The sequence below is a fragment of the Periplaneta americana genome, chromosome 15 (assembly GCF_040183065.1).
Source record: "Periplaneta americana isolate PAMFEO1 chromosome 15, P.americana_PAMFEO1_priV1, whole genome shotgun sequence".
NCBI classification, from domain to species: domain Eukaryota; kingdom Metazoa; phylum Arthropoda; class Insecta; order Blattodea; family Blattidae; genus Periplaneta; species Periplaneta americana.
Genome location: NC_091131.1, coordinates 66,954,390 through 66,981,739, shown reverse-complemented (window position 1 = coordinate 66,981,739; position 27,350 = coordinate 66,954,390). Strand labels below are relative to the sequence as shown.

At 38.6% G+C, this 27,350-nt stretch overlaps 1 protein-coding gene across 7 annotated transcripts in view; it reads left to right on the top strand.

The window, feature by feature from the left end:
- Positions 1-25,886, top strand: part of LOC138715072 (uncharacterized) — a 91,199-nt gene extending 65,313 nt beyond the window's left edge. For 6 of the 7 annotated variants that reach the window (XM_069847559.1, XM_069847563.1, XM_069847561.1 and 3 more), the window contains 8 exons: positions 3,449-3,570; positions 3,646-3,936; positions 7,387-7,851; positions 13,264-13,381; positions 13,606-13,831; positions 15,899-16,083; positions 23,758-24,165; positions 24,758-25,886. In XM_069847559.1, the coding sequence (XP_069703660.1) occupies positions 3,449-3,570; positions 3,646-3,936; positions 7,387-7,851; positions 13,264-13,381; positions 13,606-13,831; positions 15,899-16,083; positions 23,758-24,165; positions 24,758-25,602 (2,660 nt within the window). In that variant the 3' untranslated portion in view covers positions 25,603-25,886. The remainder of the gene's footprint in view (positions 1-3,448; positions 3,571-3,645; positions 3,937-7,386; positions 7,852-13,263; positions 13,382-13,605; positions 13,832-15,898; positions 16,084-23,757; positions 24,166-24,757) is intronic. The other variant, XM_069847562.1, reaches the window with a different exon arrangement.
- The last annotated feature ends 1,464 nt before the right edge of the window (positions 25,887-27,350 follow it).

Sequence of the window (27,350 nt, the reverse complement as noted above, 5' to 3'; positions counted from 1 at the left end):
GTTATAACAAGCCTAATGTTCATGTTATTATGTAGATTATATCAAGGTCAATGATATTCGGAAAAAATCAATACTTTCGCGTCTGCGTACATCTCACAATTCAGGTCAGTTCCGCTCCTCACTTACATAACCATAACATGAATACTTATGAATAATTTCAAGTTAGAAATATGGTCGAGCATAAAAAGTCGTATGAAACTTGCCTATAATGGTAATTAAGACGCTCGTATGAAAATTATGAAACTCACTTGCGATCGTTTCATAAACAAACATACTCGCGTCTTAATTACTACCATTATAGGCTCGTTGCATAATGTACTATTAAAGTGCATTCACAGAACACTAGAGATATGTAGCTTAAACAACAGTATCGCCAAGTTTAGTTGTGGTTCTTGCTGTATGAAGAGGACAGTACCCTGCACTATCTTACGTGCTGCTCTTGGTCATACCTATAGTCGATGTTGCAGTTAACCTTGCGGTTTACAAACCCCAAACATGCTCTCTAATTATCATACACATATTTTTCCTATATGGGAGCGACAAATTGTACAAAACTTTCTATGCACATAATATAAAGTGTGATCAAGATTTATATAGAAACAACATACCATTTACAAAAATGAGTCATCACATTTCTGTAGACAGTTCAAGAGACTTAAATGCATATTAATAAATGTACAGGATATCTGATTAAAGCTGTTAATTTTTTTCTTAGGCAGCACAAATATCAGTCCAGACATGTGGGAGGTATTTAATGGTTTCACAGGCGGAATCCGAAGTGTATATTAGCGTCCATGTGAATGTCTTCGTGTTATAATTTTATGTTAACCATATGCAATTAGTCTGTTAATTATTTATTTTCTTTCGGCTCTCCAACATTTCTTATAGTCGTGTTTATCATTGAACAGGGTTTTATTGAGTCATTTGCTCTTCTAATAGTCCCGATATTGTTTCTTAATTCGTAAGTTATTTTCGATCCCTCAGATTAATTTGTTTTGTTTCATTCAGAATAACTAATGGCATAATAAAAAAAGTACCGTTAAAGAATAGAATTTTAACACAACCCGTTCATTCATTTAAAGATATTTTGAATATGTCACTCCTAATGACACTAGCATGTGAACATCACAACATGAGTAGACCAGAAAAAGTTGGTTTCAGACTATGAGAGACCATATGGTCTGCGATATACCAGATTGACGAAAAACCACATGGAGTTGGACCATACTGACGAATTCTGCTTACTGGAACATGTTACATTCAATTCTTCTGTTGCTAATCTTTCACTTTTGCTGTCACGAGTTTCAGAGATTCGAAATGTGAATGATTACTGAATCCAGGATCCGAGCTTCTACAGGTACTTCTGTGGAACATTCTGGTTTATACGATGTTTCGATAGATTACATATTTTCGTTTTAAAGTAGTTTTAACTAGAACGTTCTAGAACCACCTGGAATCAGAATTCGAAATTAAAGAGTAAGAAAAGAAGAACCGGTAATTGAACCCTCACAGACAGTAGAAATATTCATAGAACCCATTACTATAGCTGAGAGCCAAGAACTATCTTGAGAGATCCACGTATTAGAAATGGATGTTCCTTTCCTCAAACACATCATATGAATCAATATATTAATCAGTCAACCCTCTTGTATCTATTTATTATTTTAGATGTTTTCAATCATTATTAAAACTAAAATACAAGCACTGTGAATTAGAGAATTTCAATGGCGAAAAGTATCCACCCCTAGTCATGTTGTGTGTGATGCGTAAAACAGTTTATGAATGACTTGAATCAGATACCCTGTATAAGATCATTAAAAAACCACTTCAAACTTCAAAGTGTTAAACATAATATAATATTGAGTTAGAAAGAAACAGGAGCATCATTGTGTTGGGCAAAAGATGGAGTTTGGTTTTTACAAAATACTAGGAATATATTATCATCCGTTCTCTTGGTCAACAAACACTATTCTTTCTCTGACACCATGCAAAACATTTTGCAGATAATGTCTTGGAATAGTCCCAGTTTCTTTGGAAGTAGCATCATTCAGTTGCTGTAGGATTGTTGGGTGTACCACGAAAGCTCATTCTTTGAGGCAACTCCACAATCAAAAGTCAGCTGGATTGAAATCTGGAGATGTAGAGCCCTTATTATTGGAAAGAGCCTACTGATATCACAGTCGCCAAAAATCCGTGTAAATGTGGGGCTGTGCTTCATCTTGCATGAAAATTGTTTTTCCCAGGTCGTGATTCCTCAGTTTAAGGATAACGAAGTTCTGTTGTATAAGGTTGCTCCCTGTTTACTGTGACAGTCTCTATTATTCCATTATTGTCTTATTGAAACCTGGGGATCATTTTCAGACCAAATTCTGCTATTACTTGTGTTAAATCCACCATTAAAAAGGAAGTGTGCTTTGTCTGTCCAGAAAACTTTGTCCACCAAATGATTACCTATTAAATTGAATCTTTGCAAGCACAAATAAAGCAAAATCATATGAGTGTTACTTTCTTTCAGACTAAGATGTTTTCTTAAAATTCTCCAGACTTGCTATATCTCATTTGAAGATTGAAGATGCCTTACTAATTCCATAATAATTATTTATATTTACTTCATTACTTGTATGAAGCACCTCAGCAATGGCATCATTGATTACCTTTGATCTTCCAAATTTCTTCTTATCAGCAACGAAAACCAGTTTTCTCAAACCTCATTAAATTCTCGTACCGTAATTACGAATGGAACATAAGCCTTCTCTTAAATTGTTATGTGTTCTAAATTTTCTCACATCTTGACAGAGACTCTTAGATTCCCCCCCCCCCCATACCTCAAATATAATATTTATAACGTTTTACAGTTCATTATCATCATCCTTCTTACCTTTGGCAGTTTATTGCCTGTAGCAATTTACATATCTTGGTCTGTCCAACGATTTTTCGTCTCCTTATAGGTAAGTAGGTTTCATTTTATACTGTAATCTGTTAAGATCCATCCTCTGGACGTGGATATCCACTTCTATATTCCTTTAATTGCCATTTAGACTAAATATTTGCAACTCGTTACATATATATCTTCATTTTTTTGTTCTATTTTGCTATGTCCTGATATTGCTCTTAAACATTTCATTTCATTTGCTTGGAGTATTTGCTTATCTCTTTCTGTCATTACCCATATCTCACTTCCATATAGCATATTTGGTACTGACATTACTTTATAAAGCTATACAGTTTGAAGTGACTTAAATGATCTCATAATAAATCAATTTAAGTTCGTAGGAACAGTGGTAATATTTGGTAATTGATTGTTGATGACAGGAATGACAGCAACAATTGGTGACCCATGGTAATGGTCATCAAGCTGACTCCATAGTATGAATATAAAATTGAAATTTAAATCTTCAAAATGTTTTACAATGTAATTAAATCATACTATATATCTGTGTGCTTGCAGGGGACAGTTTATTAACGCGTCTATCCCGGGTGGCAGCAAATCCATTCAAATTGTGGCAGTACTCTGCATGGAAGACAGCACCCACGCCCAAAACACCTATCATGGCAAATGGCACTGCTGTGGTATGTATGCTTGTGCAGGTGTAGTGAGTTTGTCAAAATGGGAAACGGTGGCTGATGATTGATTCCTCATTGCAGCCTCCTCCTGCGCCTCTCCCTCCACCACTACCAGGACCTGTCAGCTCAATTGATATGCTGCCTCAGAGCATTCGCACAGTGGACACACCTCCTCCTTCTGGCAAGCGGGGACGCAAGCGACTTGTACCACAAACAGACACTCCAGAACCCAAAAGGGCTGCCCTGGCACCGCAGTCTGTGCCACCTCTGCCACCTGAGGAGCAGATCCCCCTGGACTCATACTACTATGGCACATTAGAGGGCGATCCTGAGCTTATCAAGGAGGAGTTCAAGAACTCACTGGCCATTAAGGTACATTAATATATTTTGATAGATGAGAAACAACCAGTTGATTCCACGTGTCATTTAGATCAGTACACACGCTCTCGCCATGAAACAATACTAACAATACCATCCGATCGCACCTCCTCATACTCATCCTCTTTTACAATAGCCCTGCCAAGACTCTGGAATTCGTTACCTGCTAGCATCAGGGACTGTCGAAATAAAATTGAATTCAAACGCAAACTTACTAGGCACTTGGTCAGTAATTGAGACTCGTTCAGACATGGTTTTTTGTAAATAGTTCTCTTAATCTATCACAAAATATTTCAATATCCGGTAATTTCATTACTATAGATTTTTGTTATTGTAGGCTAATTTGTAATTCAGTAAATACAAAAATATTCTTTGTTCTTAACTTCTATGATAAAATGTCTAGCTTTCATTAATCAGGTAATCTTGCCGTACTTTAATTTTTATTGTAATTGTAATAGTAAATTTAATGTTAATTGTAATTTTATTGTTCATATTATAGTTGTAATCCCCTGGTAGAGGGGCAGAGAAGGCCTGACGGCCTTATCTCTACCAGGTTAAATAAATAAATACTAATACTAGTATTCAATCTTTTTTGCTACCATAACTGCATTGCAATTATATAAGAATTAACAAAAGCCTATGATTGATGTTGTACTAAAATTAAATTATTATTATTATTATTATACAGTACCTTTTGCAATAATAATAGTAATGATTTGTGTAAAATGTTATTCAAACAAGGAAAAGCAAGAGTTAATATTGCAAAAGAAACTACAATATAATGCAATAATTATCAACAAATATAATGAAGGAAATATGTCAGCATTGTTGCATACGTAATCAATGGTATGCGTACCCCTTGAGACAACCCTGCGTACACCTGATTTAGATGATGATGACTGTGACAACAATGACTTTAACTGCAGTGAAAGATTATGAGATTTGTATGGCTTATGGCTTAAAATCCAACAAAGGGCTGTGATTTTTGTTAGTGATTGAAATATTTAATATGACTTCTTCAGAAGAGGAATTGAAATAAAAATTCTTCTGGAATATAAGAATTACTGAATTTCCATTTTCATTTCTTGTCAAAATTACCTCTGCTGGCCATAACCACGAACTAAGTCTTTACTTAATTGTGGCAGGTAAAAAAACTCATGTTTCATTTCATTGCCACTGAGACATAATTGTTTGATTTAAAAAAATGTTCTTCTGATTGGTATGAAAAAATTATAATTTACCTGTGTCAGTGAAACTAATTCTATAGAAAGTCGATCTAGTTCACACCTTCACAAGTTACTGCCCTTATACTGTAATGTGATCATTCGATCTCCATTTTAGCCTTCTCATTGGTCTTAAGCCTCAGCACTTCGTAAATATTTGAAGGACATATTTATTTCGTAAATAGTTCCGATTTCTGTTGCTTGTGTCACATGTCTGGCCTCCATTGTTTGATGTAGCGTGCTTTATACAGGAAGGCTGCCAAGCATTTGTGTCCTATTGTTAATCTAAGAACTGTAACACATTTTCTTTGAAGTTATGGTAACAGGGTGGGATTATTGAAGGTCTTTCCATATCATTTCAACCATATCTGCACATTCTTTCCACCGCTCCATTTCCAGTTTGAACAGTTTTTTTCCCCTGAATGTAAATATCAGTAAAGAAATATTGCATTTACTTGTCACAATATAAAACAATGTGTGTTAAATGTGACACACGGGGCCTTGCCGTACATGCTTATCAAGTTATTTTGAAGTTGCAAGTATATTTACTTTTGAGATATGCAGTATTAAATCTGTTTGAGAGAGATTATAAGGTTCATAATTCAATTAAAGAAACATAAATTTAGTTGTTTATGAATTATTTATTGCTGACTTATTAATTACCTCAGTTTTAAGGTTTCTTAGTACTAAACTTTTGTGCTGCTTTGATTTTACGCTGTAGGTTTATGCATTAAAATATCTGCTTAAAACTTCAGTTTTATACTGTTTAGACAATGCTCTTTAAGGTATGTAGAGTGTAATTTGAAAATTCGTACTTCAAAAAATGACCGTACGGTTTCATATTCCAGAGTAATTACAATTACTGTTAACAAAAGGTCTCTCTGAATGACAATATTATTTACATAATCAGAGTAAAATATCTTACTTTTTGGAATGAGTATGTGTGTATCTAATGCCTACCCACTTCACTTGCGTGATTTGGCTTCCGCATATTGCGGATAGTTGGCAGGACCTACCCATTTTCAGGTTGCACACCACTTCAGCAGATCATGCTGTGCATGATGTGTTTCGGTGGAGAGTTTTGTCGTGTACTAGAGTGAGTGTATGTCTAAGTGTAGTGTAGGGAATGGGTAGGTATGATGATGAAGGGAAAACCCGATGTCAGCACATAGCCTACTCCTGTCAAATAACACCAAAGGGGCTGCCAGGTTTAACGTCCCCATCCGACAGACTAATCACTATCAACAGTGACATACGCACTGCGGAGAGATTTGGGATTTAACCCAGACATATTGGTGTACAATTTAGTGATTAGAAGTTGTGCACCATCATCTCTCCTAGTCCTGAGGTAGAAATTTTAAAGATAAAGAATGCCATTTATGTGGAGTCTAGAAAACGAAAGTAACAGCATATGAGTACTTAGTTCTTTTAGGCCATTTCACGAACTCTGCAATTACATTATCTGAATGAGCACTACCTGACTCAAAGCTGAGGGTACTCAATTTTTCGATATTATTTTATTCAGACTTTAATTTCGTAACTTCACATTCAGTATAGGTAACTGATGTTTTTGTATTTGTCTGTCTGCTATGAAGATATAACAGTTTGAGGGGAAGTTTCGACAAGTGCTCATTACCAGTTCATTTGTAAGATGGTGAATTAAATTGGTGTCTTCCTTGTAGTGACTAAAAAGTGTTATCTTCATTATCATATTATAAACTGCATATCTGTTTCTGCTCAGTGTACTGGAGATAAATAAGGTTGTGATTGTCACTGCATGGGCGAACTCACATGTGAGGAGGCTCAGCATTATCTTGCCCAGCAACAATTCATGACTTGTGATGACATAAGTGGGTCATGAAATGTTATTGGGCAAGATTAGTCTCCAAGCCTCCACACATGTGAGTTCACTCACGCAGTGTCAATCACAACCATATATCTCTCACAGTATAATAATTGCCTGAAACTAGAAGGGGAGGGAAGAAGAGCTTTTTTTTTTGTGTGTGGGTGTGTTCCTCCCCCCCTCCCTCATTCTGTATAAGTACAGTTGAATCCAAGGGAAACATTTACATGTTGAAATTGTGAACATTTGCATTAGCCTGAAGGCTGTTTAAGTTCATGTATAATTTTTGTTTTATTGTACTTGTACATTGTTTATTGTTTTGGAACTACACTAGAATGTAGCATTGCCATAATACATTTTTTTTTATCCAATATTCAGTGTTGTGTTTGTCACCGCAAGTTCACAAACAACATTACACTGATGAAGCACCTGATTGCGCACGCACAGTCAGAGAACCAGTTCTCAATGGAGCTGAGTGATGTGACGCAATGCAAATACTGCCTCAAGTCATTCCCCACGCCATTCTCGATGCAGACACATTTAGAAGAGATTCATTTGAAGACAGCGACAAGCCTTGTGTGCCGAATTTGTGAGGAGAAATTTCGTGATCGTCCCCTGCTCATTGCGCACATGCACCGAACGCATGTGACAGTCGAGCTTCCCTACGAATGCGGCATCTGCAAGTTCCGCTCCTCCATGCATCGCGACCTCATTGATCACTTCTATGAAGTGCATGGTGGTGGCGAGAAGCTGCAGTGTCCATTTTGTCTTAAGACTGTGGCTTTTGCCAACCATGGCAAGAGGATGTCTGCCAATGTCAACTTTTTCCTCAACCACATCCAGGTAAGCAGAATTAATTTTCAAATAAGAAACATAGATATTATGCTGTATGATGAAAAGATAAAGTGTCCTTGTATATAAAGGGACATAGAGTTACCAGATATTCTTTAGAAGGAGGAGATGTGATTGATTAGTGCCATGCTTTGTCTGACTTTTAACCTTAGGAAAAGATTTAATGCTCGATTTTATAAGGGACTGAATGAATCCAGAAATCATATAAACTGTTGCCCTAATCTAGACTAACAGGATATGCTCAAACAATATTTCAGTAGATCTTGCAAATCTAGTCTTTCAGGTAAAGTTCCCTGTAAAGCAGATTTGAATAATTTCAAGGGAAAAATTGTTCAGTAGATCTTGTTTATTTTTTAAGGCTACAATGTTCTTAATTTTTTTAGAATGTATCTCATAATAAAAATATCTGGATCTTGTATGATTTGAGGCTTTCTCGGCGTTGGTTCGCTAATATGTTTTCGCGGGATATCAGCCGAGTTAAGATTTTGGAATGCTCCAAGCTTTCGACTGCTATCTCTGCAACCATCTTCAGGGAAGTGATGTCCGAACAGAAAGTCGAAAGGTTATATAGATGTGGCTGTCTCAGGTGAAACGGGATTGGTTGGCGGATCGGTCAATCCGGGGCCGGGAATTGTCATCGCTCGTAAGCTCCGCCCCTCCCGGGATTACTGCGTGAAGTTTGGCGGGCGGCAAGCCCTGTTCCGCCGGTTGGAATCGGTTGCCGTCCTCGGTCCGTGATCTTCATGACCTTGATTGTAAGAGGGCCTGAGTTGGTCTAAGGCCGGTGTCCATGCCTGACTGAGCTGGAGTCCACTGTCTCTGTTAAAGTTGTTTTTCTCCAGCTTGATCTCTATGGCCTCCTTGATTGTACGATCCCAGTAGTGGCTTGATTTGTTAATGACCTTGGTGTGGTCAAACAGTATTTTATGCTCCTTTTCTATGCTGTGTTGCGCCACTGCAGATTTTTCCGGGTAATACAGCCTCAGGTTCCTCTTATGTTCTTTGATTCTGTCTTCTATTGTGCGGCCAGTCTGCCCTATGTATACTTCGCCACACTCGCATGGAATCTTGTAAATCCCTGGAGTCCTTAAGCCCTGACTGTCTTTAACCTGACGTAGATGACTCCGGATTTTGCTCTGTGGTTTATGGATGGTTTTGATATTAACCTTCTGGAGGATTCTGCTTATTTTGTGTGACACGCTCCCGCAGAATGGAATGAAAGCTTTCTTTGTCGGTTCTTGCTTGCTGTCTAAGTCTATTGTGTTACATCTCGTGGTAACTTGTTTGAGGGCTTTGCTGATGTCTCTCCGGCTGTAGTTGTTTTGTTGTAGTGTTCTACGAAGATGGTCCATTTCTGCAGGCAAGTTGTTGATATCGGAAATGACTATGGCGCGATGTAGTAGACTAGTCAGGACGGACTTCTTCTGCGAAGGGTGGTGGAGGCTGAGTGCATTCAGGTACAGATCTGTGTGCGTCGGCTTTCTATACACGCCATGTCCGAGAGTACCATCTGCTTTCCTGTGTATGTGGATATCCAGGAACGGCAGTGAGCCCTCTGACTCCACCTCCATGGTGAACTGGATATTCGCGTGGATGCTGTTGAGATGTTGTAGGAACTCTTGTAGCTTGTCTTGTCCGTGCGGCCAGACCACGAAGGTGTCGTCTACGTAGCAGAAGAAGTGGCTCGGCTTGTGTGTGGCTGAGTCTAGGGCCTGGTGTTCGAAGTGCTGCATGTAAAAGTTAGCAATAGCAGGTGACAGCGGGGAGCCCATTGCCACGCCGTCGGTTTGTTCGTAGAACTCACTGTTGTACGTGAAGTAAGTAGTAGTCAAGGCCAGTCGGAAGAGTTGTAGAATATTATCCGGGAATTGTTCCGCTACCAGTTCAAGAGCCTCTTTTATCGGAACCTTTGTGAAGAGTGAAATTACATCGAAGCTCACTAGTAGATCTGATGGGACCACTGTGATGTTCTCCAGAATTCTAACAAATTCTGTAGAGTTTTTCACATGATGTTCACACGTTCCAATCAGGGGTTGGAGCATGTTGGTTAGATGCTTGGCCAGGTGGTATGTGGGCGACCCGATGGTGCTAACAATGGGTCGTAATGGTAGCCCTTGTTTGTGGATCTTGGGGAGCCCGTAAATCCGAGGTGGTGTGGCCGAGTGTGGTAGTAGAACTTTTATAACCTCGGCAGGCAGCGAGGAAGATTTCAGCAGCGTGGTGGTTCTTCTTATGATCCTGTTAGTGGGATCACGTGTCAGTTTCTTGTAGGTCGTGTCTGCTAGTAGTTCAACAATTTTCTGGTGGTACGTTGAAGAGTCCAACACCACCGTAGCGTTTCCTTTGTCGGCCTGGAGAACGACTATACTCTCATCTTCACGTAGCTCCCGGAGCGCTAGTCGTTCATTCCTCGTGATATTGGGTTTGGGTGGTCTGGCTGTGTTGATTATTCGGCAGACATCTCTTCTCACTTCTTCAGATATTCCAGGAGGAAGAGAGGAGATAGCTTGCTCCACTCCACTGATAATGTCCTTGACTGGATATTTTCTTGGAGCTGGAACGAAATTTAGGCCCTTGGCTAGTATCGATATGGTGTCTTTGTCCAATGTTTTACTTGATACATTAATGACAAGTTTGTTCTTGTCCAGCGGTTGGATGCCTGGCTGTGAGGGGGCCAATCTGTGGAATTTCTCCATTTGCCTCCCTCTGACTTTCTTCATATGCATCTGCACCTGGGCGGTTAGTGACCTGTCGATCCATTCTTGATCAGATGGTTGTAGCCTCCCATAGCATTGTAAGCGTAGCTGTAGTAGCTCCCGTGAGATGTTGTTGAGTTCCAGGTATGTGTGATGAATTCTCTCCCTTATGAGGGCCAAGCTGGCTCGTCTGCATATTCTCTGGGCCTTCACTGTTCGAATTTCATGTTTAACGACAGCAAATTTAGGGACGACTTTCTTGTCTCGACATCTACGTAGGAAGGCAAGTGTACATAGTAGACTTGCCCTCTTCTTGTGTCCTTGTTCCAATCTCTGAAGGACATGGTATACTTCCTCCCCGTAGAGGTGATGTATGTATGATTTGAGGCTTTCTCGGCGTTGGTTCGCTAATATGTTTTCGCGGGATATCAGCCGAGTTAAGATTTTGGAATGCTCCAAGCTACGTAGACGACACCTTCGTGGTCTGGCCGCACGGACAAGACAAGCTACAAGAGTTCCTACAACATCTCAACAGCATCCACGCGAATATCCAGTTCACCATGGAGGTGAAGTCAGAGGGCTCACTGCCGTTCCTGGATATCCACATACACAGGAAAGCAGATGGTACTCTCGGACATGGCGTGTATAGAAAGCCGACGCACACAGATCTGTACCTGAATGCACTCAGCCTCCACCACCCTTCGCAGAAGAAGTCCGTCCTGACTAGTCTACTACATCGCGCCATAGTCATTTCCGATATCAACAACTTGCCTGCAGAAATGGACCATCTTCGTAGAACACTACAACAAAACAACTACAGCCGGAGAGACATCAGCAAAGCCCTCAAACAAGTTACCACGAGATGTAACACAATAGACTTAGACAGCAAGCAAGAACCGACAAAGAAAGCTTTCATTCCATTCTGCGGGAGCGTGTCACACAAAATAAGCAGAATCCTCCAGAAGGTTAATATCAAAACCATCCATAAACCACAGAGCAAAATCCGGAGTCATCTACGTCAGGTTAAAGACAGTCAGGGCTTAAGGACTCCAGGGATTTACAAGATTCCATGCGAGTGTGGCGAAGTATACATAGGGCAGACTGGCCGCACAATAGAAGACAGAATCAAAGAACATAAGAGGAACCTGAGGCTGTATTACCCCGAAAAATCTGCAGTGGCGCAACACAGCATAGAAAAGGAGCATAAAATACTGTTTGACCACACCAAGGTCATTAACAAATCAAGCCACTACTGGGATCGTACAATCAAGGAGGCCATAGAGATCAAGCTGGAGAAAAACAACTTTAACAGAGACAGTGGACTCCAGCTCAGTCAGGCATGGACACCGGCCTTAGACCAACTCAGGCCCTCTTACAATCATGGTCATGAAGATCACGGACCGAGGACGGCAACCGATTCCAACCGGCGGAACAGGGCTCGCCGCCCGCCAAACTTCACGCAGTAATCCCGGGAGGGGCGGAGCTTACGAGCGATGACAATTCCCGGCCCCGGATTGACCGATCCGCCAACCAATCCCGTTTCACCTGAGACAGCCACATCTATATAACCTTTCGACTTTCTGTTCGGACATCACTTCCCTGAAGATGGCTGCAGAGATAGCAGTCGAAAGCTTGGAGCATTCCAAAATCTTAACTCGGCTGATATCCCGCGAAAACATATTAGCGTATCTGGATCTTAATCGCATACATTTGTTGTACATTTTTCTTTGTATATAATCTCTAAATTACGTACTGACCATTCCATACTGTATGTGGAATGCTACATACTCAGATCGTGTTGAAGTACTCTATACCGGCTATTATTATTGCTTTATGAGACCTGACAGTAAATGAGATTTTTCTTGAATATATTATGAACAGATCAAGTCCAATGAATCTTAGTTATTCAACATTCAGTATGTTACTTATTTCATCACCACTGTAAGTATTACTATATATTGCTTATTGGATTAGTCATAAATGTTGGATTTTAGAATGAGGTGCTGTCTGTTCTCATCATGATGTTTCATTAGTTCAAAAGTTTCGTTATGTAAAGAAAGATATGGTGGATTGAATGTCCCTTAGTTAGAAAAAAAGTCGAGAAATTGAGCTAGAAAATATTTTTGAAAGCGAGTAATTTTTAAAGGAAATGATAAAGAGTGTTGGGTTAGATGGATAAAGATATATAGAAATTCTTCAGTAATTAAAAAAAAAAGTAACTAACTAAGAATGGACTGGAAAAAATGCATGTGCTTTGGATGAACAGTTCTGGAATACCAAATAATATTCTGAATTACAATCGGTGTATTATTTTTTCTTTTAATTCTTGGTCTAATTAGAAAGTTCTAATAGAAGAAGTAGGGAGACTGTAACAGTCCACAAAGGCATGATACATGGTAGGAGAAGGAAGAACAAACCAGTCGAATGTTGTGGAGTAACGTTATCATGCCTGACCATGAAATGAGCGGGCCTGGGTTCAAATCCTGGTTGGGACAAGTTGTCTGGTTAAGGTTTTTCCCGGAGTTTTCCCTCAACCCATTAAGAACAAATGTTGGGTAACTTTCGGCACTGGACCCTGGGCTCGTTTTACTGGCATTACAACCTTCATCTTATTCAGATGCTAGATAACCATAGCTGTTGATAAAACATCGTAAAATAATCAATAAAAAATAACATAACAATAAAAGTCTTATTTATTCTGTTGCAGAAACACCAGCGTAAGTCAATTGCTCGCAAATGCAATAAGTGCGCCATGTGGTTCGTTCACAAAGGTATTCTGAAGGAACACCAGATCAAAGACCATAGCAGCTTCAAGGGCATTCCAGGTGAGTCTGATGGTCCTGTCATCTGGCCACCAAGTCTTTAGAAATACTTATTAACTATGTTTGGGACAGAAGAAGATATCAGTTGATAGATAACATTAAGATGTATGGATTGCATGCAGAGACTAAGAAGGCAGAAAAGAGGGAATATTGGAGAATGCTGGGTTTGCAGTGGGCAGAAAACTATGAAATGAATATTAACTGTGGTTGATTTTTTTTTTCCACAGGGGTGAAACCATATGTAAATCCGACAGGAGTGGACGTGATGATGCCCCCACCTCCTACATCTCTTATTCGAGGCCCATTGTCCCTAAAGAAGCAGCCCAACAGGTTGAAAGCCAGCAGCAATTATGCCAGCAAGGTGTTTGAACCACCACTGGCCATCTATGGTGTTCTGAATGGTGCCACTTGCTGCGAGTGTGAGGGCGAATTTCTGGGAGAGGACCACTTCCCGTATGTTTCAGTCTGGGTTCATTTTCATTATTACAGTTTGTTCCATTATTGTTGTTTCCTGACAAGTCCAGTAGAATTTTTTAAAAAGACTGTGTAGGGATTTTTCTTATATTACTCCATTTCTCTACCACGGTTCATTTATTTTCTGCATTCATTATATGTATGAAATGATACAGATAAGTGAATCACACTGTTAATATAATGTACCCATTGTTCTGATGATCATAATACGTACATGAAAATAATGGTAGGGTTTCAAGTCTCATAGTCTAAAATAGGGAGAGTATATTCACAACGAGAAAGTATAAGCAGAATACACTTTATATGTGACTTGTGAATGGACATGGTAGGTTACAAAATTTGCTAGCATTGCAGCATACTAATTATGTCAGTCCAGGATTTAGTCTGTCAGTCACACCAAGCTGACCTGGAAAAGTGTCATTCTAATGAGTATTACTTCCATCATCACATGCACAATTCAGAAAACAGTCCAGGATTTAGTCTGTGAGATAGTCCTTAATCTCCTCAAGCTGTCCTGAAAAAGTATCATTCTATCAGTATTACTCCCATCATCACATGCACAATTAAGAAAACAGTCCAGAATTTAGTTTGTATGATTGTCCTTAATCTCACCAAATTGTCCTGAAAAAGTATCATTCCATCAATGTTATTTGCATCGTCACATGCACAATTCAGAAAATAGTTTAGGTTTTAGTGTGTGAGATAGACCATAATCTCATCAAGCTGACCTGAAAAAGTTTCATTCTATCAGTATTACTTCCATCATCACATGCACAATTCAGAAAACTGTTCAAGAGTTAGTCTGTGATTGTCTTTCATCTCACCAAGCTGTCCTGAAAAAGTATCACTATTAGTATTACTCCATCATCACATGCACAATTCAGAAAACAGTTCAGGATTTAGTCTATGAGATAGTCCTTAATCTCATCACGCTGACCTGGAAAAATATCATTCTACTGAGTATTCTTCCATCATTATATGCACAATTCAGAAAACAGTTCAGGATTTAGACTATAGATTATCCTTAATCTCATGAAGTTGACCTGGAAAAGTATCATTCCATCAGTATTACTTCTATTCTCACATCCACAGTTCAGAAAACAGTCCAGGATCTAGTCTGTGAGTTAGTCCTTCATGGCGTGTCCCTCAGGTTGTGAATAGAGGAGATGGCCTCCAGATATGGATGGTAGCTGCGAATATATTGAATATGCAGTTGCGGACAGCCGATGAGAGGTGGTCCTCCAGCTTGGGAGTTGGGAAAGGGCTAACAACCCATCACCGTAAAAAACAGCTTGTTACGAAACCACACAATAAAAGATGGGAGGATAATATTAAAATGGATTTGAGGGAGGTGGAATATGATGATAGAGACTGGATTAATATTGCTCAGGATAGGGACCAATGGCGGGCTTATGTGTGGGCGGCAATGAACCTCCGGATTCCTTAAAAGCCATAAATAAGTAAGTAAGTTAGTCCTTAATCTCATCGAGCTGACCTGGAAAAGTATCATTCTAATGAGTGTTACTGCCATCATTACATGCACAATTCAGAAAACAGTCCAGGATTTAGTCTGTGAGATTGTCCTTAATCTCACAAAGCTGACATAGAGAAGCATCATTCTATCAGTATTATTTCATCATTATGTTAGGCACAATTCAGAAAACATGACATTGTTAAAAGTAATTATTCTTAGGACTTAATGATTACTATTATTGCTGTTATTTCTGATGTTCACGTTCACGAGTTAAGGTCTAGCAAAAGGCAACATGTATTCTTTTCATGGTTATTTTGAAAGGAAAGTAAAACTGAAACCAAGTGCCACGTATTGTAAGATTTTAGAAAAAAAAAAAAACTTTTCCTGATTGATGTGATAATACACTGAAGAATTTGCTTGTATCTTAATATTGGATGTAAAGAATTTCACTGTGCAATTGTCCGCATGTTAGAATTGAAATTCTTCACATTGCTGAGCGGCAGAAGGCATGTAGTTGTTAAGAGACCAACAGACAAGTGTAAGAGCAATGCAAAATTGTGTTGTGTTCACAGAGGCTACCTAACGTGCTCGAAGTGCCGATTCGCAACTTGCTGCAGCAAAGCCATGACAGAACATATTGTAGTGTTCCATGAGTCTGGTAAAAACACCGCTGAGTTCACATTGGGACGTGTGGTGCAGTTACCAACAGACATGTTCTGTGTATGTGGCTACAAGACATCCAGTGGAAATAGATTGGGTGAGTATATCATGCCATCCAGGTGGCATTAGATGGATGCATGTCGCATAAGAGAGCAGGATAGCAAGTGAATATATTACTCATTTGATTTCTCATTTCACTTCTCTTCTGAAATGTTAGCATGTGTTGTTGACATCTGCCGTTTGTACAGGTAGAAAGTGAAGAAGACAGAGAAGAAGCACATACCTTAGTGAAAACTTCCATTAATTATTGCACATTGCTTCGCTTTATAATGGAGTACCATGCTGGAAGTTTTCCTCCTTTTGGAGTTTTCAAATTATTATTTTATGAACCAGATGTAATTTCCCTTCGACTCTAAATGAACACGCATTTTACAATATTAAACTGATTTTATAAATCAGTGCTCACTTCCCTAATTCTCTCATAACATACATCTCATCACTTTGAAAAGTCCAACACAGGTATCCAGTCTGTGGCTGTTGTAAGTGAACAAACACAGCTTTGTGGGCCAGGGTTAGATGTTTGCACATGTCATGTTGTGTGTTATTAATATTAACAGGTAAGCCAGTGTTATGATTGCGATTGTTTAGTGTGGACAAACGAAAATTGTTTCTCAGCAGACTGTTGGATTTAACTATAAATCAGTCTTCCCTTCTTTAAAATTAGGACTATAAGAGTTTTACAATCTCAAATGATTGCTAGTTTGACTTCTGCCTGGAAGAATGTTTTAGATAGCAGTGTACCAACTTTTGAGGTAACAAATAAAACATTTCACACTTGACAAATATGTTACTTTTATTGCCAGACATAGTCACTGGTTACAGAATTTAAGCCTGAAATAGCAATATTTGAGAACAAATTTTACTTTACAAACAGAAAGGCAACAATTTCTCTTCATTTACTATCACACAATTTTTCACATAAACATTCTTCCAGGCAGGTATTCAATTATTATCCGGTCATCTTCTGAATGAAATGAGTACTGAGTAGCTTCTCTGGGGTTAAAGTCTACTGATCATAGATTGAGATCCCTGTTCACATGAAGTGTCATTGTGGAGTAACATTTAGCATGTCTGACCGTGAAAAGAGTGGGCCCAGATTCAGATCCTGGTTGAAACAAGTTACCTGCTTGAGGTTTTTCTGAAATTTTTCTTCAGCCCATTAAGAGTAATTGCTGAGTAACTTTCTGCGCTGGACCCTAGACTCGTTTTGCTAGCATTATCAATTTGTTCGCCTTTGGCTTGACTATGTTTGTATTATTAACACACACTTCAATTTAATCGATATATTGAGTTTGAAATATATTATGTGAGGCATTCCACGTCAAATGGAACACTTTAGGGAAAATTGAATGCACTATTTTTATTCTCGTAATTTTTTTAGTTCATTCTACAGGGAAAAATATGAGGCAAACAATTTTTCTTTTGTTAATTGAGTCATGTTTAAAGTCGTCACGATTTTTTAAGTATTGATAAAAATGAGGCTATTTGGGACGCATATTTTCAGTTATTTTGAAATAATTCTAGAAGTTTTAGCACTGGAAATTGAATCTTGGCTCAAATGTAAGCCAATTAAATTATCTTTCATCTTAGCATATGGCTGTAGGCTATTTCTATCTGTTCCTGCACATGCTTATCTGATTTCGTTGTGTAGTATCAGCAAGTACCCCTGAAGGACAGAGGGTGGTATTTGATAAAACTGTTTCTACCAATAATTTAGTGCGAGAATGGAGCTAGTTTGTATGTGGTAATTCAGAAATACTCCTTCATTGAATATTTAATCTTCATTCCAGTAGCGTGTCATGAACCGCTTTTGGGTAAGAAACTGCCTGTAGTAGTCTAACTACTGTCCAGATGTTGCATGGATACAGGAGCCGCTTACTTAAATGTGACGTGACTATACACCACTATTTCATTCCATACAAGATGACTCTGCATATAAAAAAATAACACAAAACCTTCCTTGCCCCGACCACTTACTGGTGCCTATATTCCCATCTCTTGCGTTGGGTTATGTTCAGGGTTCGAAATGGACATTTTCACGAACCGCAACACCTTGTTATTTTCGTGGACACTGTGCTGTTGATGACGACGAAATTAATGGCGCTGAGTATTACCATGAAATATAGCCTATACACACATCAATTAATATAAAAATTTCAGACATTTCTTCAGAATGTTCGTCCTTTCATACAGATGGAAACCACCTGTAGTCACTTCATTCAGCTGAAAAAAAAATATATGTTTTCAATAAAATGCACAAATGTTTAGTAATTATTTACTTTGACGCGTATATTATTACTAGCGAAAGAAAATTGTTTATGGCTGGAAACTTTGTTTCGTCAAGTCTTTGAAAAGGATACTCATGTCGCAGTTTAAATAATAAGATTAGACCTTGTCTAGCAGTGGCCTATGACGTTAGCTCGATATGAAGTAATAAAGTATGCTAAGTCCTGGTCCCTTCAATTTCATTATTATTCAGAACCTCAACAATACTTAATGCAGAATCAAACATATCAAAAGGTATGCCACAAGAATATTATAATTATAATTTTTTTTACTAATGGCGGGTACTTACTGTTCATCATTCACCCATATGAAGCCAGTTGTGTAAATCAATTTACCAACAGAGTCATTTCCCAGGGTGTGCCATAGGAGGCTAGTCTACGATACACCCGCAATGAGATGAGAAGGTGATGGAGCCAGATCTCCAGGAGAAAACTCCTGTGTTATTGGGGATATGCCATAATCTAACCCAGATCCACAGGATTATAAGTTCAGTGTGTAGCCACTAGACCATCATGGGAGCACCCCAAAAGTATTATAAATTAATTTATACGAATACAATAAAGCAATGCTGACAGTGTTGCTGTCAGTATTTTAAACAATTTAATTCACACTTAATTGAAAAATGCGTCGTAATATCATAATTAATACGAAATTAAGATGATCCAAAATGGACAAATAGCCATTTCTTGTGAGACGGAACACAGTATAATAATAATAATAATAATAATAATAATAATAATAATTTATTTATTTGAATCGGGGATCGCAGAAACAGCACATGTCAATACACCACACATAGTGACGTGCTGTTTCTGCAATTCCCGATTCATTTATTTATTCTGGCAGAGCTAAGGCCAGTAAGCCTTCTCTTTTGCCCATCCAGACTCAAATTCTAATTGAATACAATTGCCTTACAGTAGTTATTACATTAATATCTAGAGCGTAAAATATATTGTGGTAAAAAAAAGTAAAGGTATCCCCGTCACATGCCATGGAGGCACTTGGGGGGCATGGGGGTAGAGCCCCATGCTTTCCATGACCTCGGCACTAGAATGAGGTCCTGAAATTCACGAACCAGAACATGGATCTTGTCCATTTCGAACACTGATTATGTTGTGATGGTGATGCAGCTGCATGTCATCTTATCACACTTCATATCTGACAATGCTCCGTCCTTATCTCACCTACAAATTGCATTCTTTCTTCACAGACTTAGTAATTACTAATTTTTTCAGCTGTTCATATGCCGTATTTCTTTTCGTGTTTAGGAAAACAACACGTTTTCTCATAAATCTTCGAAAATGTGTAACAAATTGTATTTTCAGACTGGGAACTAATTAATTTACGTTCTACATTCCATAAAGAGGTTTTTGTCCTGCAGGCAATAGGATGGGATTCACACACGTGCATTTGTTTGCATGCAAAATGAAATGAAGATAAGTTAAAATTACACACTTGCTAGTGAAGGACTGATATTTTGGAGTTCAAAAAGATAGTATGATTTAGTGCGAGATTTGTGCGTGAATAGAGCTAGTTTGTATGAGATCATTCTGTTCTAACTTCAAAACTGAACAGTGAGTGCCAAGCAACCTCAGTGCATGTCTGTTTTAACCCCATTAATTTAGGATAGCATGAAAAGAAATGTGCGAAAAATTTAAGACCAGTGCTTCCAGGTATGCTTGAAAAGTTGAACATACCAGACAGGCCTATTCAACTGACCCCACATCTGAAAATAGCTTACGTGATTCTTGTCACTTACGAATTTAAAAAAAAATATCTAGTGCAAAAACAATACCAGGCACACAATTGTTGTTGTTGTTTTCTAATGCCAGGCATTTGAAATGAAGTCATTTGACCTCTTGCACTCCAATATTTTTCAAAGATATTATCATGACCAGCCACTGAAGCACAGAATTTGAGATGTTCCGAATCCATTTCTTGGTTTGAGTTGCACAATGGACAGTTAGGGGACTGATATATTCCAATTCTATGCAGGTGTTTGGCCAAACAATCATGGCCTGTTGCCAATCTAAATGCAGCTACAGACGATTTTCGTGGTAAATCGAGAATTAACTGTGGATTTTGATGCAGAGAGTTCCATTTTTTCCCTTGGGATTGTGTTTTAAATTTTGTTTGTTGAAGTCTAAGTATGTAGATTTAATAAATCTTTTCACAGAGTAATACGTAGATGTAGTAACAGGTCTGTAAGTAGCAGTGCTGCCCTTCTTTGCTAAAGCATCTGCATTCTCATTTCCCAGGATTCCACAATGGGATGGTATCCATTGGAATACAATTCTTTTATTGAGTGATATTAATTGAGAGAGCATTTTAGTTATTTCTGCTGTTTGAGATGAAGGTGTGTGTTTAGAGACTATTGATAGAATAGCTGCTTTGGAGTCTGACAATATAACTGCATTCCTAAATTTATTGATGTGGCATAGAAGATTCCTGAGACTTTCCCTTATTGCAATGATTTCACCATCAAAACTTGTTGTTCCATATCCAAGAGATCTATAAAGTGAGAAGAGACAGCACGTAACACCTGCACCGGCATCTTGTTCTCTGGAGATCAAGGATCCGTCGGTGTATAAATGAAGCCAATTTTGTGGAGGGTACCTAATATTAATTGTCTCTAAAGACAATTGTTTCAGTATTTCAGTGTTTACTTCTGATTTGAGTATTTCTTCTGTTAAATTTAGATTATATTATATATTTAATAGAGTTAAAGGGTTTGGTTTAATTTGTAAGTTTTCTTTTAAATTCGGGATATTGATTTTCTGTTTTAATTCTTGAACAATGGATATGAAACTTCTTTTGAGTTTTCAATCTACAGAGAGGACTGTATGAATGCCAATTGTTTCCTGGTAATCTGATAAGTTTTTGATATTGAATCAGTGCTTTTTCTTCTATTGTCATTTTGATGCTGTTAATATTAGTGAGGAATCTCATAGAATCTATTGGAGTTGTTTTGATTCCACCAGTAATGAGTCTGAGAGCTTGGTTTTGAAGGGCACACAGTTGTATCATGCATTCTTATTGGTCTCAAAACAAAATATATTAGTGAAAGAGTACTCTAATTCAGATACTCAATAATTGTGTAAGATTACTCGTGTGTAAAAGTATTTATACCTATGAACTAAGACATAATCCTAGTGTATTATAAACAATTTAGTGACGTTTGTTACGTGGTAACCTGTCTATTAAGGATGCACACCTTCCACATTTCCAGCCATATTTCAGTGAGTACTAAATGTAATAATTGTTAATTCATATATGAGGGTCACTCCAAAAGTAATGCACAACATTTATTTAAAAATTACATTTTTATCCTACAGCTTTGCTATTTTCACAGAATGTAGGTACATCCTTTAGGAACAAAATGTCACTTTTCCACATAATCCCCATCCTTTTCAACTGTCTTACGCCACCTTGGAATGAGGGCCTGTATACCTGCACAGTAAAAGTCTGGACCAACACATCTGAGCCACTTTTTAGCAGCGTACACGAGGGAGTTGTCATCTTCAAACCTCATTCCGCGAAGAGATTCCTTTAGTTTACCGAAGAGATGGTAATCACATGGTTCCAGATCAGGACTGTAAGGTGGATGCTTCAGTGTTGTCCATCCAAGTCTCCTGATCTGGTCTGTAGTCTTGTGACTGACATGTGGCCTTGCATTGTCATGCAATAGCAGAACATCCTGCTTCTCCCGATGTGGTCGAGCTTGAAGTTTCTTGAGAGTTGCCACATATGCATCAGAATTAATAGTGGTTCCGTGTGCATGATGTCTACAATCAGGAGTCCTTCTGAATCGAAAACACAATAGCCATACCTTTTCCTGCCAAAGGCACAGTTTTGAATTTCTTTTTCTTTGGTGAATTTGCATGATGCCACTCCATTGTGTACCTCTTTGTCTCCGGTTAAAAATGTTGGAGCCATGTTTCATTCCCTATCACAATTCTTGCAAGAAAGTCATCTCCACCATTCTCATATTGGTCCAAAAGTTTGCTTCACACTTTTTCAGGTTTCTTTGTGGGCTTCTGTCAACATCCTCGGAACCCACCTGACACAAACCTTTTTTAACCCCAACTCTTTCAATATTCTGCATACACTTGCTTCTATTCCAACTTGAAGTGACAATTCTTTCACTGTTACGCGTTTGTCAGCCATGTTGTTAACATGCTGCACATTGTCAGGACTTCGTCCAGTGCAGGGTCTGCTGCTGCAAGAAGTAACCCGAATATTGGCATGCCCTCCTTCATAAGATAATCTGCTTGCCCACCAGCTAACCGTACTGTGATCGACAGCTGCATCTCCATACACCTTTTTCAACCTCTTGTGAATGTTTCCCACTGTCTCATTCTCACAGCACAGGAACTTGATAACAGCACGTTGCTTCTGACGAATGTCAAGATACAGCAGCCCTTTTGAAAGAGTTCTATCATGGCGCCACTCACGGGAACGACTTAAATTAAATTTGAATATAAGCGGGAAGGATGTAGGCCTATCTATGACCTCCATAAATTGCAAAGGTGTAGAATAAAAAATAAATTTAAAAAAATATTGTGCATTACTTTTGGAGTAACCCTCGTATATTCCATTGCTTCTCCATCTTCAAGTTTTGCCATAAACGAAGTTCCTTATGAGGATATTATTATGGCATCTTTAAAAAATAATCTTGTAAACATAACGAAAATCGTGCTTTAACTTTTTTCTGAAAAACGATAATATTACAAAAACAAATATTGCTATGAAAATGTGATAGCAGCAGAAAAAAATATTGTTTAATTTCCTTCGAAATGAGCTATCATTTGTTTTTCTGCAATAGAACCAAAGTTACGGTCATTTAAATTTTATGGTGTGCTCCAATCTAGGCTTTTCACATGGAACTACAAAAGTCCATAACTTAGAAAATATAGTCGCAGTTTCGTAAATAAAAAATGCGGGTCTAATGAATTTCCTCATAGAATCTCCAAAAAAAAAAAAAAAAATATTTCCATAGAATCTGAAGATTGCGATTAAATCAGTGTTTCACTTGGCATGGAATGACTCATGTGTAACACAACTGATTCTCCATTAAATACTCTATATGTGAGAAGAACCTACACAATATAGTTGCAATTGTACTCAGTATGATACTATCACTTTTCAGTGCATGACTGTACTAGCAGTAAAAGCAACATCAGAGCTTCAAAAACTGTCCATGTGAATTAAAAAATCAAATGAGTAATAGGAGAAGTGGACAGTGAAGTAAGTGAATGTCACACAGTTGGAGAATATACTTTGTATTACAAGTGAGAAACTGGGTGTCACGTTTAGGTATGAAATTCGATCCGTATTGAGTGTTTGTGAATGTTGCGTGCTTATGTGCAAGAGAAAGTTATGTTATGTATGGAATAAATAGTGGACTAAAGTGATTTTCTTACAGCAAATCATCTGGCCAAGTGTGAGCGTAAGAGTGCTTACCCATCACCCTCTGCTGCAAAAGCAGCCACTATTCAGTCAGCATCATTTCCACCCCTTGTGACTCTGGACGATGCAGAAAATGCGGAAGAGGATCCCAGCGACCGTTGGCTCAAAGCATTTGTTCCCAGCCGCAAAGAGGAACCAGGCGAGGGCAGCCGTGATGCTCCCGACAAGAAGCAAGCTGCTACTGTTCCAGAAGGCAGAGACCCTCCGAGCATGCTCAATATTCTGGGCTTGGTACGCAAGCCTTCAACAGATGAGTCAAGCCTTGATCGAGCCCTCTCTGATAGTGAGGGCCTGCCTGACAGCAAGACTGAACAGGATCCTTCCAAAGAAGAGAAGAAAGAAGACCCTGCATCTGAAACCGCACGTGAGTAAAGATGATAATTTTGGATAGAATATCAGTCTATTGTTATGCTATGGAGCAGTTTACATGTGAACTATATGTGAAAAACACGATTTTCGAAACTTGGATCTAATTTTCCTGAAATATGGAGAAAGGAACCTACTCATTGAAATTGTTTTTATCCAGCTGTCCTAATATGATGTTTAAGTTTGGAAGATTGTACAGGTGCCTACTAATGCTGATTGAATAGCTCTTCCTATGGACTTTGTCAGTCAGCTTTGAAGATAGATTTAACTTTTGAGATGTTCTTTTCACACACATGTACATACATACAGGGAGATTATTGTACTGCGGGACTCCACTCAGCGGCTTGCGCGGTATTCACCGGTAGCTTATCATACGCGCTCTGTTCCAAGTATAATAACCTCCGGTTACATACATACATACATAGTGTTCTGCCCAAGGACAGGTCTTTCACTGCAAACCCAGCATTTTCCAATCTTTCCTGTTTTCTGCCTTCCTCTTAGTCTCTGCATGTGATCCATATATCTTAATGTTGTCTATCATCTGATTTGTTAATTTTTCCCCACTATAACTGCCTAACATGATAGATCAGTTTGCACCATTCCAGGTGAAGATGAGCCACAGCATCAGTCCACGAGAGCTGAGAGCATGGAGCTAGATGAAGAAGTGATGCCCCAGGACACTCAAGAACAGGGCAACAGCAAAACCGCGCCTCTTCCTCCTGTCATGGAGAACAACAGAGTGACCCCTGTGCAGGAGGAGGAGGAGGAGGAGACTGTTTCCACGCCAGACAAGGCAGTTTCCACACCTGAGGAGAGAGTTTCCACTCCTGAGGAGACAGTTTCCACACCTGAGAAGGCAGTTTCCACACCTGAGGAGGCTGAGGAGGCAGTTTTCACATCTGAGGAGGCAGTTCCCACATCTGAGGAGGGAGTTTCCACATCTGAGGAGGCAGTTCCCACACCTGAGGAGGCAGCTTCCACACCTGAGAAGGCAGCTTCCACACCTGAGAAGACAGTTTCCTCACCTGAGAAGGCCATTTCATCAACAGTTTCCACACCTGAGAAGGCCATTTCATCAACTGAAAAGATTGTTTCCATACCCGGGAATGCAATTTCCACACCTGAGGAGACAATTCCCACACCTGAGGAGACAATTCCCACACCTGAGGAGACAATTCCCACACCCAAGGAGACAATTCCCACACCTGAGGAGACAATTCCCACACCTGAAGAGACAATTTCCACATCCGAGAAGACTGTTTCCACACCTGAGAAGACAGTTTCCACACCTGAGAATACACTTTCTACACCCGAGAAGACAGTTTCCATACCAGAGGGAGATGACAGGCAATCCTCCCCTCAGCAGGAAGTTATTAAGGAACCTGAGGAAGAGAGCGCCATTCTGGACCCCAGTGAATCAACACAAATTCCATGAACTGTTTCTAGTTAATGTGCGCCTTGTTTCTCTAGTTTTTTTAGTGTTTATATTTCCATCACAAGTTTTTTTATCGAAGGGCTGCGTGTGTGAACTGTGCGTTTCGTCATGCATTCAACTCTTTGTCTTTCACAAACTCTGTGTAGATGTCCTGTAGAGGGAGTTGTAATAAAGTGCGCAAGTAGAACCACTAAGTCTGCTGTAGTCTCTTGCATGAAATGTGTTGATATTTTGATCTTGTTGGGAGAATCTCGTCAATAAATGAACTTCACTTTCGAGTGGTTGATGGCTGCAATGCTTTGTGATGAAAGAGATGAGTCAAGTTGTATAAAATATAAAATAGATCTCTAGTGGGAATACATGTGTCAGGATCTCAGGTTTTGACAACGTGCTACTTTTCTATCTGTAATAAGCTTCATCATCGAAACTGTTCAGCAGGCTCTGTTTTTGAGTTTGCAAGATTAATACACACACATATTACAGAATGTTGGTTTGTTTCCAATGTCAATAGAGACAGTTACTTTAGATCTTCTTGGGCCTTACTAGTCTGGCAATTTTTAATTCAATATCTGAGGTAGGTGTACTTGAAAGGAAAAGTTCCTTTATGTTTCATAATAGAATGACTGCAGGGTCCTTGCTCAGGCAGTCTATGTCCCTGCACAGTTCTGCTTATTGGAAATGAGAAAAGTGACTCACCGTCAGCATATAAGCTTTGACTTCATTCGTAAACACGAAATACAGAGATTGCACAACGAAAATAACATTATTACTAAATAAGTAAATGTAAATGAACTGCCCTCCTCCATGTCACATGCATTCTTGGCCACTTCGCAGGAAGTTCGCATTATCATGATGCAGTTCATCCTCTGAAACACATGCCGTTGATCAGGGTCACCTTGTCTAAGTTGCTCAACTTGTGGTGTTTTATAGGGCTTAAGATGCAATAGTTTCCTAGCTGTAATATATACAAGTTGGCACATAGCGCTTGAAATACAACTCTCAAATTGTTCCAGCATAACATCAATTTTGCTGCTAGGAGCACTGTTCAGTTCTAGAGTTTTATAGCAGAACACTTAAATTACATTGACATTTGGGGCATTTAAAGGACTCACCATTGCTTATTAAATGCGTTGTACAGTATTTTATGGATAATAGATACCATTTCCGAACTTCTGTGTCACAATTATATTAAAATAAATGGTTGTCGTTTTTTATATTGAAATATATTACATATTATAAACTAAACTACTACCTTCCTCTTGTTCAATTCATACACCACATTTCTTCGGAAATAATGAAACTTAATACATTTTACATGAGAACTGTAGCCTACCCTTTTCACCTATTTATTATTATTATTATTATTATTATTATTATTATTATTATTATTATTATTATTATTATTATTATAAGATGTTCCAGTCAATTAAGGTACTGTATTATCTTCAATTTCCCTGAATTTATAATTTTAAGCATTTTTAAGTAGGCATAACTTTTCCCTCTCATTAAAAAAAAGAAAAGATATTGACGTTGAAGTGTTATGATTTTTACTAATTGATAGGAAATTGCAGTCACGATACATGAGAAGTACAATTGCGCGATTTTTTTCTTTAATTATAAATTAGAATTAAATTAAATTAGGAAGTTAGTCTGTAATATATGTGATTAGAAAAGGCCACTTTGTAAATCGAACAACAGTAAAGAATGTGATTTGTTGTTTCATTATTTTCCACAAGATGGTAGACTAA